The sequence below is a fragment of the Haemaphysalis longicornis genome, unplaced genomic scaffold (assembly GCF_048455015.1).
Source record: "Haemaphysalis longicornis isolate Haplotype H1 unplaced genomic scaffold, Haemaphysalis longicornis Haplotype H1 scaffold_9, whole genome shotgun sequence".
NCBI classification, from domain to species: domain Eukaryota; kingdom Metazoa; phylum Arthropoda; class Arachnida; order Ixodida; family Ixodidae; genus Haemaphysalis; species Haemaphysalis longicornis.
In genome coordinates, this window is record NW_027526460.1 from 97,453,499 (window position 1) to 97,467,638 (window position 14,140).

Consider the following 14,140-nt stretch of genomic DNA (forward strand, 5'->3'; position numbering starts at 1 on the left):
CAAGTCACTATCTGCTTTTGAACCAAAAGTTGAAAAAAATGTTCTAGCATTTTTAAATTGCCAAATCTATTATGTGATCACGCAAGCCGTCATGTACAGGCGGGGATTTAATTTTGCAGACCACGCAAGCGCGTGGCAAAAGCCACCGCTGCGCGCTCTGGAGGCCCGGCGCCTGTTGTCGAGACCGGCGCTGCGCGCATGCGCGTCCTGTTTTACTCGCAGGCACGCCGATTTCCTCGCTTTCTACAGCGGTGCTGAGATGGTCACTGAAGCACCGCAGAGCGACGCGTTTGTAGCACTCCTTTCTTTCCGATGGCACATTTGGGGCCTAATGCGACGATTGCACGGGCTTTGGCGCAAGTGCTCCTCGCGTCCTGATAAACACTTGCGTGGTATGTTTTATTTGTTTGTTTTGGCTAGCGGCTTGCGAACGGCGTAGCCAAATTAAGCGCGTACGACCCATTGGACCACAGACGTCCATCTAACATCCGTCTGACATCCGGTATCGGACATGTCAGATATCCGCAGAAAGCCGGTGGACGCCTGCTTTCGAGCTGAAATATATGTTCAGTGGTCAAATAATTTACAAAATACACAAGATGAATAAAGGCTCGCTTTTCGTATAGCTAAAATTTCGTTGTCCGTAGCGCGGTACCGTACGTGTGGCTGTCCCAAAACAAACAAAAACGTTCCACGCAAGTGTTTATCAGGACGCGAGGAGCACTTGCGCCAAAGGCCGCGCAATCTTCACATTGGATTGGGCCCCAAACGTGCCATCGGAAAGAAAGGAATGCTACAAACGCGTCGATCTGCTGTGCTTCGGTGACCGTCTCAGCACCGCTGTTGGGAGCGAGGAAACCAGCGTGCCTGCGAGTAAAACAGGTCGCGCATGCGCGCCGCGCCGGTCTCGACAACAGGCGCCGGGCCTCCAGAGCGCGCATCGGCTTTTGCCACTGCGAAATTAAGTCCCCGCCTGTACTTGCACTTTGCGTATGTAATTGTGCATGCAGTGCAGAATGTTTAAATATTTACTTATTTATCATGAAAATTAGCATGTACTAGTACGAGATGTACATATCATGTAGTGTGCACTGCTTTTGTGTAAAGTGAAGAGTTGCTGTCACTTCTTTTTTTACTTAATTATTACTTGATAGTTGATGTGATGATGGTGTGGGAGTGTAAGAACGTTAAGGAACTACCGGAGGTCCTAGAGCCATCACCGGAGCAGTGAATGGCTGTGCTGACCAGCGCGGTCCTGGATCGAGAACAAGCGTGGCCTGGTGACCCGGGCTCTTCGTGCTCCGGCAGGTCATGGCGTCCCGGACTAGGGACGCCCACCATAGGGGACGTTCACCTTAAGACCAACGCAGGAGATCATCCTCCGCTCCTTTACCATTTGTGGCAAATAAACGTTTATACTACTACTTCTACTGCTGCTGCTACTAAAACTACTACTACTACTACTACTACTACTATGTACATTGTGTCTACCTGCTAAAGTATCCGTAGAGACTGGCAGTATTGTAATAAATAAATGAATTATCATCCTCGCCGTCATCGAGGTGATCACCATTGACTGTCTTGGGTCGAACCCCCGCCTTCAAAACACTCCCGAAGCTTCTGCAAGTGCGACTACTGTGCCCTTCGGAACTTTGCGAGGGAACGTTTAGTGGTTGGGGAGGATCTTGCGGATTTCTAATTTATCGCCAACATGAGTAATAATGAATAATAATTAAGAAGCGCCGACAACGAAGTAGCGCCTCGACACTCCTGGCCAGGGGCGGATCCAGGTTTTTTATGAGAGGGGGGTCAGCTTCCATCAGTGACGATAATGATGATGATTAGGAGGGGGAGGAGGAGTCTTTTTTATTCACCCATATTTTGGAAAAGCAAAAATTAGACAAATAGAAAACATTTCAACTAGACTTTTTCTACGACCCGAGGGGCCATCGTCTTGGGAGTATATACTCAAAAATTAAGGGAGGGGTCAGGACATCCGGACCCCCCAGATCTGTGGCTCACAAGTCCAAAGATATATACTGTTCGATTCCAGGCCGCGGCAGCCGCTTTTCTGGTGGAAGCGCAAAGCGAAAACGCGTGTGTTCGAGATTTCGGCGCACGTTAAAGATCCCCAGGTGGTCAAAATTAATCCGGAGCCCTCCACTACTACGGCGCGCCTCATCACCTGTGTAGCGTCGGCGCGTTAAACCTCATAATCAATCAACCAACTCCAAAGATACTAACGACAAACCGATTTGGGCTCTTAAAGGGAAGATTCTCACTGGAACGAAAAATTCACCGGTAAGCAGGAACTATCAAAGAAGCCCCACTTCCTTGATAGGGAAATCTCCAAGGGGGAGCCACAGCCGGCTATATTGACCAGGGTACATCGGCGAAGGCGTCCCCGTACCGATCGCTCCGTCGCCTCCGTCATGTAACGTGGTAGCGTGGTCCGTGGTGGACGAGCGGCGAGATGAAGAGTCCTCTTTTCCTGGCGAAAAGCAGAAAGCAAAACGTTTCGACTGTTTAATGCATGGCGATACGAGAGTAGCGCCCGGCACACAAAAAAAGTACAGAACACAAGAGCTTCGCGGTCCCATGACAGCCGGCGCAGGTTTAGGAGCATCAAGTTCGCCAAAAAAGAGAGACGATCGAGGTGTTCACGTGGTGTCCATATTTTTGTGGGGATCATGCAGTCAGCATGATCCCCAGCATGCATAGAGTTTCCTACTAATATATATTAGTATGAAACTCTATGCCAGCATGATCCCCAGCATGCATGGTTCTCCATTCATACTAGTCAGTGATAATTTCGTTTTCATTGCGCGATAATTACACCTGTTGGCAAAACAGTCCTAGAGATACAAGTTCTCCCCTGCTTCCAAAGCCTCGTCCGCCACCGAGGTTGTGATTGAGGGGCTAATTAGCTTCCCTGAGGAAGTCCCAGCCATCGCTGGAGATCGGGGGGTCTCGATGCATGTAGGCCTGTGCCGTGAAAGTTTCGTGATCTAGCTCGCTGCAATCAGGGAAGGGCACTTCACATTTGTGTCAGCGTCTTCGGCAGGAGCCGTACAGAAGGCGCAGCTGTTTGTAAACGGGGCATGGTATTGTGGTGGCCATGCCCGCTTTACCGCAGGAGAGAGCAGGCCACCCGAGCTCGAAGTATACGCAGCAACGTTGAGCAAGACCACATACACGAACTATTCTATTATCGAATAATCTCCTGAGCAGCTGAGCAACCCGCGGCGATGTCATAATTCTTTTGTTTTGGCCTTGTACAGCGTTTGCACAAAAGGCATTCACAAATTAAACTTATCTGCTGCAGCATTTAGTACTGCCAACGGTTTGTACTGTCCCGTAGCGCAGGCAAAATACCGAAACAAGAACCTAATTTTTTTAAACAAGCATTTAAGATAAAGAAGTTGCAATGCCTCTTACAATTTTTTGTTACTTGTAGGCACGCGTAGTTGTTGCAATTAGGGTTACTCTGGTTGCAGTTAACGTTAATAAAGCTACATGCATAATCTGACCGATCTGACTTCGTTCACTCATTCAGCTGGCAACGAAGGCTTTTACGTTATAATGGCGACGCGCTTGTGGTCGTTGAAGTTGGTTCAAAAATCACCCGCCCGTAGGCAGCTGTGTGTACTATGACTGGTGGTAAAGACAGGATTTCTTGACCGTAGCGGCTTAGCGACAACGTTAGTCATCTAGCTCCTTCAGTCGCGGTTTGCGCACTGTTGCGCAGGGTCGAATTGCGCCGTGTGTGCCAGACGAAGTGGGGACGTGGTTGACGCCAACGCTATGGCCACGACTCCTTCCAACACGCCACCTCGACAGAAGCGCAAGCCCAGGAACAAAAACGGGGCCGTCCAGCTTGCTGTGAAAGAAGGGCAGTCGCCGAACAAGAAGGGTAAAACGAAGGAGGATGACTCCGCTGTCACCGCCTCTTCGACGCGCACGAATACCGCCTTTCCTCGCAAGCTGCAGTTCGCGTCAAGCAACTGGAAAGCTCTCCAAGAGGTGTGTTTCTACGCGGCTTTCTTGTTATTACGGATTTTTAAGTAAGCTTAAAGGTTCGTTTTTTGCTTGTCGGAGTCACTTAGCGCCTTTTCGCACTTTACCTTCAAGCTTGCTTGTTCAGGCAGGGCTAGTTGGCTGTCCCACTGAGTAAATAAGCTTGTAATTTAGTACTCAAGTCACGTAGTCTCTCTTAAAGCGTGGTATCGGCTAGTTGAAGAGTAGGTTCTGCTAGATTGAGGGCTAGTTTCGCAACTAGCTGTTGGCCAAGTTCAGTTACACTCAGATTAAATGACTGGGAACAGCTAACCTGGTGGTTGTGTGGTTTTACTGCATTTCCTGCTTCCGTCTTAAAACACAAAAAAAAATATTTATTTTTAGCATAACTTTGTTCTCAGTGCCGTTAATTTTTTTTATAGGCTACCCGGGTTTCTGTAATTGCCTGTTACAGAAACTACAGTTTGAGGTCCCGTATGTTGTCAACTTTTTCGCAGTATGAGCTGCCGCTTTAAAAATGGCTAACTTGTGTATCAATGGAGAGTTGTAGCAGAGTGGAGAAGCGGCCCTCCCGGGTACGGTACCCGGTAGGCGACCAACGCTACTGCGCTTGTGCAGAGGCGGAAAAACTGGCTGTGCACGTGCGCAGTGTACCGGGTCGTGTACTGGGACCGGTTTCCCACTCTGCTATAACTCTCTATTGCCGATAGTGGAGGGCACTTGTGTTTTGTCTCCATGGCCCCTTTACGTTGACTTTAACGGTACCACTGGCTAATCTAATTTACTGTCATTGGGTGCATCTGTCTTTTTGCATGTCAGGCTATCCAGACGGTGCCCAGGACTGTGCCACCCTCCAAGCCAAGCAGCAGGAAGAACGGGTCTGGCAGCAGCAGCAGCACTGTGGTCGTGCCGGCAAAGTAAATGACTCTCTGGTTGTACTTTCCGAGCATGTCCTTTGATGTGCTGGGTTGCTAATGCCTTGCACTCCACCGTGTCTGTGCGCTTCCCCACAGGAAAGAAGAGGTATGGTTTGATGGCGTCGATCCACTCCTGCTGGAAAAACCCGAAAACGTACAAACCCCTGGCCAAGCCATCGGCCTTGAGAAGAGAGGAACGTTTGATAAGTAAGTGGGGTTGGGGTCTTTCTTTTCGTCATCTTTTTGTATTGCTGAAGAAGTACTGTTTTTTGTTCAACTTGGTTTGGGAATGCTTACGGTGCATTCAGCTGGTCTTTCTCTTTTTTATTTCGTTATGCAATGGGCTACGTTAGTTTAGCTGTTTGTATCTAGCAAAGCCCTTTCGGTGCTCTTGCGGAGCACGAGCTTAGACGAAGCGTTGCCAAAAAACTTCATTTCTGAACTCTGTGTGTGTGTTTAAAAATTTGTGCATGTCACCTCACGATTTTTAGTTATTTATTCTTTGACACATAGACTTTCATGCTGCTGAGCACGAGGTCGTGGTCAATTCCCGGCCGTGGCGGCCGCTTTCCTGATGGAGGCGAAAAGCAAAAATGCCCGTGTGTAGGAGATTTCGGTTCACGTTAAAGATCCCCAGGTGGTCAAGATTAATCCGGAGCCCTTCACTACGGCATGCCTCATCGCCTGCGTTGCGTCGGCGCGTTGAACCCTGCAATCAATCAATCAAAACATAGACTTTCATAGTTTCTTTTTTTCTCATATCGCATAGCAAGCTATGTGCAATGGCTCGGCTATCTTCACCTTTACCAGAGTCACTAAATAAGCCTTTATTATTTAGCTATACATTAAAAAATAAGCATTATTACACATTAAACATTAGTTAAAAATTACACATTATTTAGTGACACTAGCCTTTACCATTAAACCCATTCTCACTCTTTCACTCTCTGTATCGCCAGCTTCAAAGGGCCCTGTATCTCGTTTTAAAGTATATGATGGGGTGCTAATTCAGATGTGATTTAAAGGGTTGTCACCCCACTTCACCCTGATATGGTGCAGGCCGACTCGGGTGGTGGCCATGGATTGCGAAATGGTGGGCGTCGGCCACGAGGGAAGAGACTCGGTGCTGGCGCGCGTCTCCCTGGTGAACGTCATGGGCCACTGCATCTACGACAAGTTTGTCAAGCCCCGCGAGGAAGTGGTCGACTACCGGACGGCCGTCAGTGGCGTTCGGCCCAGTGACCTGGCAAAGGGTGAGCGATGTAGTGCTGGGCATCTTTACGGTGAAAGGCTTAGGTGTCTCGTTGAACGCGATAAGCGACCCGTAGTCGTCATTGGCGTCGTTGTTTGCGTCAACACGAATGGGCCCAAAATGGCCGTCGCTCGCTGCGAAGAGAAAATAGGTTGGGGTGGGATTTCAACCGGGGTCGTAGGAGCAGCAGCCAGGCTTGCTAATCACAGAGCTAACCCCACACCCAGCCAGAATGGGACAAGAACCAGCCTGATGTGTGCTTTGTGGAGGAGAGCGGAAGCTGCATCCTGAAGTGTAGCCAGTCTGCCTGTCAGGGTAATCTGCGTCGAAAGATGAAATGAAAGTGAAGAAAAATATGCAGACCAGAAATAAAAAAAAAGAATTGCATGTGCTTTGAAAAGTCAAAGCGCAGTGATTATAGAAGACTCATTTACTGCTTCAATGCATTTGTGCCTCTTCTGTCGCTTGCTTTTTTTTTTTTTGTCTTTTGACGCAAATGACTCCGACTGACAGACTGGCCGCAATTCGCACGGCAGTTTCCTTGCAGTCTGAGTCCTTCGTGTGCACCTACTGCACTTGCGTGCAGTCCCGTTCGCCTGTCACACGACACGTACCAGGCTGATTCTTGTTCCACTCTGGCAGGGTGCCAAGCTAGTGCAGCGGTAACGTGCAGCGGTAACCCTGCTCTGGAGACCTGGGTTCAAATTCCACATAACCCCAGATGTGGTTTTATTAAGAGCGGAGCACTTAAGGGGCCTGGCTTGCCATCGTAGCTTTTCCGAGGTCACGGCATCACCCACCCAAACAGAGCCGACCGCTTCCCCTGGTCTGGACCAAACCAGGGTACCTTGCGTTACGAAGCCGACGTCCATCCATTGCACCACAGATGCACACGTTGCTCCTTTGCAAAGTGCTAGGGTTGATCTTTGCGCTGTACCGTTCCCACAGACGCTGCCATCACTAGGCCGCAAATACATACAAAGTAATATGAAATAACGATAACATGCATTAACGCAATAATTACCCCAAATTAATAAAAACACAATTCATTGCCTCATTATAGGGTCTTTCTGGGGCTGCCGCAACCTCTCTTGACTAATTTCGGTATTAACGCCAGGCTCATACTGAAACTGGTCAAGTGAGGGCGCCACAGCCCCTCTTGGCCGGAGAGTAGGAGCAACGCTGCCTCTATCAGGCAATGTTATACACGCGACAGTCATTACTGAATGTACGAAAGTTGCAAAAAACAATGCGCAGACAAGGTACTCACAAGAGTGACGCAAGGGAAACACTGGTGAATCACTGCCCTGCACTTCTGACAGCTTTCATATTGAGTGAAACTGGATTAATTAGTGGCAGCCTTTTCGGTGCATTTGTGTTGATGGACAATGGTAACTTTTCACGTTTCATGAGTCATGGAAGGCCGTCACCTTAAAAACGCTGTCTTATTCCCCCAAATTTCTTACCAGCTTCGGGAGGGCAAAGCCTTGGTTGTTGTGGTGGACCTGTTCAGTGCAGGACTAGGATCGCAGGCTTGGCCAGTTGGTATCCGTCGGGTCTGTCGGAAAGCAGGCAGGAATGAAGTGCAAAGCACAGGCAGACAGACAGACCAGCACTATTTCCACTGGCTCCTTAATTTACCTCTTCACCTTCCCGCGCTCCTTTGCGTTGCTGTCCATCTTTGCGCTGTGCTTATAGATGGTATTCACTGAAAAGTTTAGCTGTCAATTTCTTTGCTTGGCAACACTGGAAACGGCCACGGACATGGCTGAAGCGCCACGGACAGGGTGTGGCTTGTGCCACTGTGGCCGCTAGCCGCAATAAAAAAAACACCGGCGTGCGTCGTCTGCTCCGTTGCAACCTGGTCCTCAACGGTTGTGTGAACAGAGGTGTTATTAATTGCACTCACATTGGAGTCGAGGCATTTATTTGCGGTAAGAGGGGTTGAGTGTGGAACGTCCAGCACACATCATGTGCTTAGCACGACAAGTGCCGCCACTTTACGGAGGCCGACCTACCCACGAAAGCGCACTCGCATGGTTGCCTGCATGCGTGCCTCGCCAGTGAATACAACCTATACATGACTATGAATGTGAGCTTCGTCGGTAACGCAGTGACTGTGGTGACCTCTGTTTTGTTTTGATTGCGCAAGTCCATTTCTTCTGTGGCGGAACCTGTAACTGGCTGAAATTTCATGTGGTGAAGAAGTAAAGGTTGCTGTGGACATTGCACGGTTTTTGTTATTTCCAGTGTGGGTGGTTGATGGTCTTTGCTCGCCTCCCTTTCTGCAGGGGAAGACTTCGACAAGGTCCAGAAGGAAGTGAGCGAAATACTGGATGGTCGCATTCTCGTCGGTCACGCTGTTCACCACGACCTGAAGGTGAGGGAGGGGCTTGTTGTACGCGTCACCCAAGTTGGGGGTGGTACTGCTTGTTCGATGGACACTCTTTTACACAACAATAATGTGAAGGGGTGTACTCTTCATTTTCTAGTGTGTTTGTTGCACTCGTCTGTCCTCTCAAAATCACCGTATTTTCGCGTGTATAACCCGTTCCTGCATATAATCCGCCCCCCCACTTTCAGGCCGCCAGAAAAGAAAAAAAAATCCTTGCGTATTGCTCGCCCGTTTGGTACAGAAAAGGCTACACCAAAGCTACTGCCCAAACAACACATCACATACTATGTTGAGAAAAATCGTGTATTTAGTAAGTAGAATACACTGACTGCCAGTGGCGGTCCCAGGGGGGGGGCAAAGGGGGCGGTCGCCTTCCCCCAAAGATGTCCTCAGTTTCTTATTTTTAGTTTTTTTAAGCATTCCACTTGCGCGAAGTTAAATCCCAGCGGGTTGCTCCGCATACGCGCACACGCCTCCATGGTTATCACCACTTCAGCAGAATTGGCGCAAGGAGGGGAGCGATTCTTTATTCGCCTCCCAAAAAAAAATCCCCCCCCCCCCCCCCCCCCCCCCCCAAACCAATCTCTAGGACCGCTACTGCTGACTGCAAGGCGAAAGTCGCAATTCATTCAGTGTCCCACAGTCCTAACTGTTGTACACAAGGTTATCTTCACGGCACAACGCGCAGTGCAGCTTCATGGCACACTGCGCATTGCCGTCCGTGAAGCTGCACTAAAGGAAAAACCCCGCGTATTATCCGCACCCCTACTTTGCCACTGAAATTTTTGCATTTTTGATGCGGGTTATACGCGCCAAAATACAGTACCTTCTCACGAGCTTTTCAAAGTGGGTAGGTCAACTGAACAAAAGCTGATGGAGGTTGCCACTGCGACTATTGCTGTCAACATAGCGTGATGAACAGTGATTGATTGATTGATTGATTGTGGGGTTTAACGTGCCGATGCTTCACAGGCGATGAGGCGTGACGTAGTGGAGGGCTCCGGATTAATTTTGACCACCTGGGGATCTTTAACGTGCACCGAAATCTCAAACACACAGGAGTTTTTGCTTTTCGCCTGCATCAGAAAAGCGGCCGCCGCGGCTAAGAATCGAACCCGCGTCCTCGTGCGTAATGAACAGTGGGAACTAACGCATAAGGTGTGTACCTGAGCACATCTGTGTGTCTGGGTCTCCACATTCAGAGTGCCACAGCTGGAAGATAGGATACGTCATTTCTGATTTTTTGATTGAACGATGCCTGCTTTCGCATAGCTGCTTTGTAACGAAGTTATCTTGCCACTTTGGGGTGTGGGTTCTGCTGCTAGTCTTAATGCTTCAACGCGCCCATTGATCTGCAGCTGTTAGCGCCACATCCAAATAAGTACTGTGCGCACTTCTCTAAACACCGAGAGCAAAAGTGATGCAGGTTGTCCTTGTCTTGTATCATTCTACTGTTACATTGATTGGCTGCTACTTGTCATCATTAATCTCGGTATGCATTGATAAGATTTGCGGGCTGCTTCACTAATGTTGTCTCCTTTGTGGTGTTCCTTGATGCCAGCACATGATATTTTGTAAATGTTTAATGCTGTTAACGTAGGGTTGATTAACTGCACTTGCAAATGAGACTGTCATGCAATTGTAACCACACCACGTAGTGAAACATATTAAAACACGCACTGCTTTGATAGGTTTCCTGCTCCAGCAGCTAACTCAACCACACTAATGCATTGACACACCATGTAGATTTCCCCCGAGGGCATAGAGTTTCATACTAATATATCTGGCGCTGCATTCGCGGGCCGCCGTGGGCCGCGCCATTGCAGCTAGCGACGTTCCTCGCCTCCTTGGCTTGGTTAGCCACGTGGCTTCTTTTTCGTCTTGAAGCCAAAAGGGGTAACATTGTTTTTTGTTCATCTTCCATGAAGCTTCTAAATAATCCCTGGCAAACCAATCTTTATGGAGCTTTAATATTTTAGTAACAGAACAAATTCGATTAATTGCATTTTTGCAGCCAAAGCCAGCTTTTCAGCCTGTTCGTGAGCCATGCCAAGGACAAGTGGAACGTGCCTGCCCGGTACATGACGGCACGCTCGCTGAAGCGCAGCTCCCCTAGACAGTGGCGCCAGATTTCCCTCTAGTATATATTAGTATGAAACTCTATGCCTGAGGGTTCTTGTCAGTGTAGTAGAAACATTGGCCGGGGGAAATTTTCACGAGTGAAAGAATTGTTGATGTGTGGCCTTTTTTCCTTTTTTTTCTCTGCTTATCCTCGGCCCGGGACCTTGTTTCATTTTAGGTAAAGTTGTTTGGACGCTCCATGCATGCGGAACTTTTTTTCCCTTGCTGCCTAAGCGATGAGTGTGACCTTCCAGTCGCATGAAAAGGAAATGATTTTTGCTACAATTGACTTTCAGTTTGAGAGAGAGAGAGAGAGATAGAAAACTTTATTATTTACAGTAGGTTTAAGGGGTCGGGGTGGCCGCAGGCTCCTGCCTGGCGGCGACTAGCGTAGCCCTGTCCACGAGGGAGAGTTGTGTCCCTAGGTCAGAGCTACCCAGCTCCCCCTCCCACTTCTCGTTGGAGGAAATTAGAGGGAAAGGGTCTTTAGGGCAGCCCCACATGGAGTGGGGTACAGTGGAGCGTGTGCCACAGGCAGGACAATTGGGGGAAGGGTAAAGGGACGGGTGGATGTGGTGAAGTACCGCTTGGCAAGGGAGAGTGTGAGTCTGGAGGAGTCGCCATGTGCGTTCTTGCGCGTGGGTGAGCTGGGAATGGGCAGGGGGGTATTTGCGGCGGGCGAAACGGTAATGACTGACAATGTCGTGGTAAGTAGTCAGTCTGTCCCTGGCAGATCTGGCCCCATGGTAGGGAAAATCCAGCCTGATTTCGAGTACTGCAAAAACTTTACCACGTGCCCAGACTCCCAGAGTGCTCCCATGCAGACTTTGAGTGACTATTTCGTCTGAAAAGCTTCTAATGACTGTATTTCTGCACATAACTTGCCTCGATGCCAAAACCTAGAGTCATGTTCGAATGATTATTGGCCTTTGTTTTCAAGCTCTAAGTGGGGTGGTGGGATGAAGGATTTGGAATGGAGTGTGCCCCGGAATGCGGACAGCCTGTAGGCCTGAATTACTCAATGTGCGCCAGTTGTGAAACTTGCCCACGGGCCCCATGTATCCAAACCAGGTCCGCAATTAACCCCCCCCCCCCCCCCCTTCCTGCCCCCCTGTGCTGGGGGCAAACGGCCAAGCATGGAGACCTCTGGCAGCTTAGTCAACTTGCACCGTGCTTGGTGCAAGCCTGCCATAGGTCTCAGCAGAAAGCTAAAGTAGTACTCAAGTGCTTGTGACTGCTGCCGCAAGCACTTCAATACTGCTGCCACAAGCACTTGAGTACTGCTGCTGCCGCAAGCACTTGAGTACTGCTGCTGCCATAAGCACTTGAGAACTGCTGCTGCCACAAGCACGAGTTCTCTTTTATGACTTGCAGCAAGTCATAAAAGAGAACCCGTGGAAGCATAGGTAAACATTACCAAATGTGATGTTCCCTAAGTAGAAAAACAATCTTTGTTTTATTGTGTTATTACGTAATTGTCTAGCAAAGTTGCACTTTTGAACCCTAGGTATTACCGCTCCAGTACACTTGCCCAACTTCGACAGATCAGGGGTGCTTGCTCTGCGCGGATTCTGCAGCGGAGTTTTGCGACTGGTATATTGAAGAACTCTGGAGTTTTCTCTGGAGCTTTGGACACCGCCAGACCGATGATGATGATGACTGTAGCCACCAAATGGAGCCCCTCAATGCCCGCGTGTTTGGCAGGTGCTGTTCCTGTCTCATCCCAAGCGGCGCGTGCGGGACACGAGTGCGTACCGGCCGTTTCAGAATATGTTCGGGGGTCGCACGCCCTCACTCAAGGCACTCTCAGAACGCCTCCTGGGGGTCAAGGTCCAGCAGGGTGAACACAGCTCGGTGAGTGCCTCACTGCCTCCTCTTCATGGTATCAACAACCTGGCTTTGCCGATTTTTCTGTTTCCTGCATTCGTGTGGCAGATTCGTATGTTTTAGTTGAAAATGTGCTTGGGTAAGCATTTCGGGGAATTATTCGTACTGGCCAGGTTTCCTGAGTTGTCCGGGAGACTCCCAGATTTTGATGGTTTTGTACGATTGTACAATCGCAACTGAAATCTTCCGAATATGCAGCCGTGTTTGGCCAAACCTTTCTCCCAGTATGGCCACAATGTGCTGGAGCTACCTGCCAACCCTTCACCAGTTGACATCGTTATCAGTGAAGATCTTAAAAATTAAGCCGTTCCACTCAATGTGAAAGCTGTCGGAAGTGCAGACCAGTGATTCGCCATAATGGGCTGTGGCGCCGTTATCCGCCCACTGCTACCACCCCATGCAATTCAAATTTCCCGCCTTCGCAGCGCTCGCACGCCCCCTGCCTGAAACTGTGCCAGCGGGAGTTCTGTTCTCTTTGTGCTTTTCTCCCCGCACGTGCCGGCGTCGCACTGCCACAGAAACCAACCCAACGGGCATCCTTAACTAAAGGAACGCGGGCACTGCTGGTTAATTACATGTATTTTTCCTCAAATGTACCTATATTTTTCTTTGAGCTAAACAATGGGAAGATGTATGACAAGCGCCAGTGTTTCACGAGTTTCAAACGCTTATGACTCTATAAACTGCTTGGCTTTCGAAGCCTCTGGGGTACACCGCGAACAACAGCGTTACCCCAGGACGCCGCCCTGGTGCTCTATGTACTTGGGTCGAGTGAGTGAGCTAGGACGACAAGGCGAGCGCCTAAAAGTGCTCTGCACTTATAAGCATAGTTGGCCATGCGAGCAAGTTGAACTGGTCAGTACCACAGAACCACCGAATGCTGCGCGGTCGTCGCGAGGCATGCACATGGGAGCATAAGGCATTTTTTTGGTTCTGTTAACTGCCGGGTGGTTACTGCGAGCCCTGCGCTCACCTTCGCATGCTTGACGATTTTTTGGTATTTGTAACTGCAGACACGAAAAATTACGATTTACCAAACAGCTTTGCTGTTAAAAGTGCGGGTCTTGGGGAAAAAAATTTCACGCTGCTAGGACTCTAATCCAGCCGGGCCATGCTCTCCAAAACCCGCAATTCTACCCCGAGGCTAATGCTGCCAAACAGCAGAGCTCTTTTTAGCTGTTGCTTAAACGTATAGAAGGGGTGTTCGAAGGGAAGCACTAGATGACACTAGGTGCGTAGTCGCGCTGTTGGCCAGAGCAGGAGGCTGACCTCGCTGTGTCCGTGCAGGTGCAAGATGCCCAGGCTGCCATGCGCTGTTACACCATGTACAGGAAGCAGTGGGAACAGGACGTGCAGAAGGGACGGCGGAGAGTCGCTCAGCTGCGCAAGATTGTACAGATGGAAACAGCAGCCGCAGCAGAGACGACGTAGTGGCCGCACCCCCTCGCTCGAGTCTTGTTCTCTCTGCCGTGTTGAGTTGTGTTCCCAGCCTGATGCCCTGGCAAATTATATTGTTCAGAAATCGAATATATGGCAGTCTTGTACAGCAGA

At 49.5% G+C, this 14,140-nt stretch overlaps 1 protein-coding gene across 1 annotated transcript; it reads left to right on the forward strand.

The window, feature by feature from the left end:
• The first annotated feature begins 3,559 nt into the window (after positions 1 to 3,559).
• On the forward strand, positions 3,560 to 14,140 carry LOC144151560 (uncharacterized). Its single transcript, XM_077682658.1, has 7 exons — positions 3,560 to 4,023; positions 4,837 to 4,934; positions 5,031 to 5,141; positions 5,994 to 6,187; positions 8,478 to 8,566; positions 12,407 to 12,556; positions 13,877 to 14,140. Exons 1-7 carry the CDS (start codon positions 3,805 to 3,807, stop codon positions 14,018 to 14,020), a joined length of 1,005 nt encoding a protein of 334 aa, XP_077538784.1. The 5' UTR covers positions 3,560 to 3,804; the 3' UTR covers positions 14,021 to 14,140.

What these genes read in the sequence shown, in the direction of transcription:
- LOC144151560 (XM_077682658.1), top strand. Translation starts at nt 3,805, where the DNA reads ATGGCCACGACTCCTTCCAACACGCCACCTCGACAGAAGCGCAAGCCC. An exon ending in CTGTTCACCACGACCTGAAG is followed by an intron (nt 8,567 to 12,406) that starts GTGAGGGAGGGG and finishes CGTGTTTGGCAG; the next exon opens with GTGCTGTTCCTGTCTCATCC. An exon ending in AGCAGGGTGAACACAGCTCG is followed by an intron (nt 12,557 to 13,876) that starts GTGAGTGCCTCA and finishes GTGTCCGTGCAG; the next exon opens with GTGCAAGATGCCCAGGCTGC.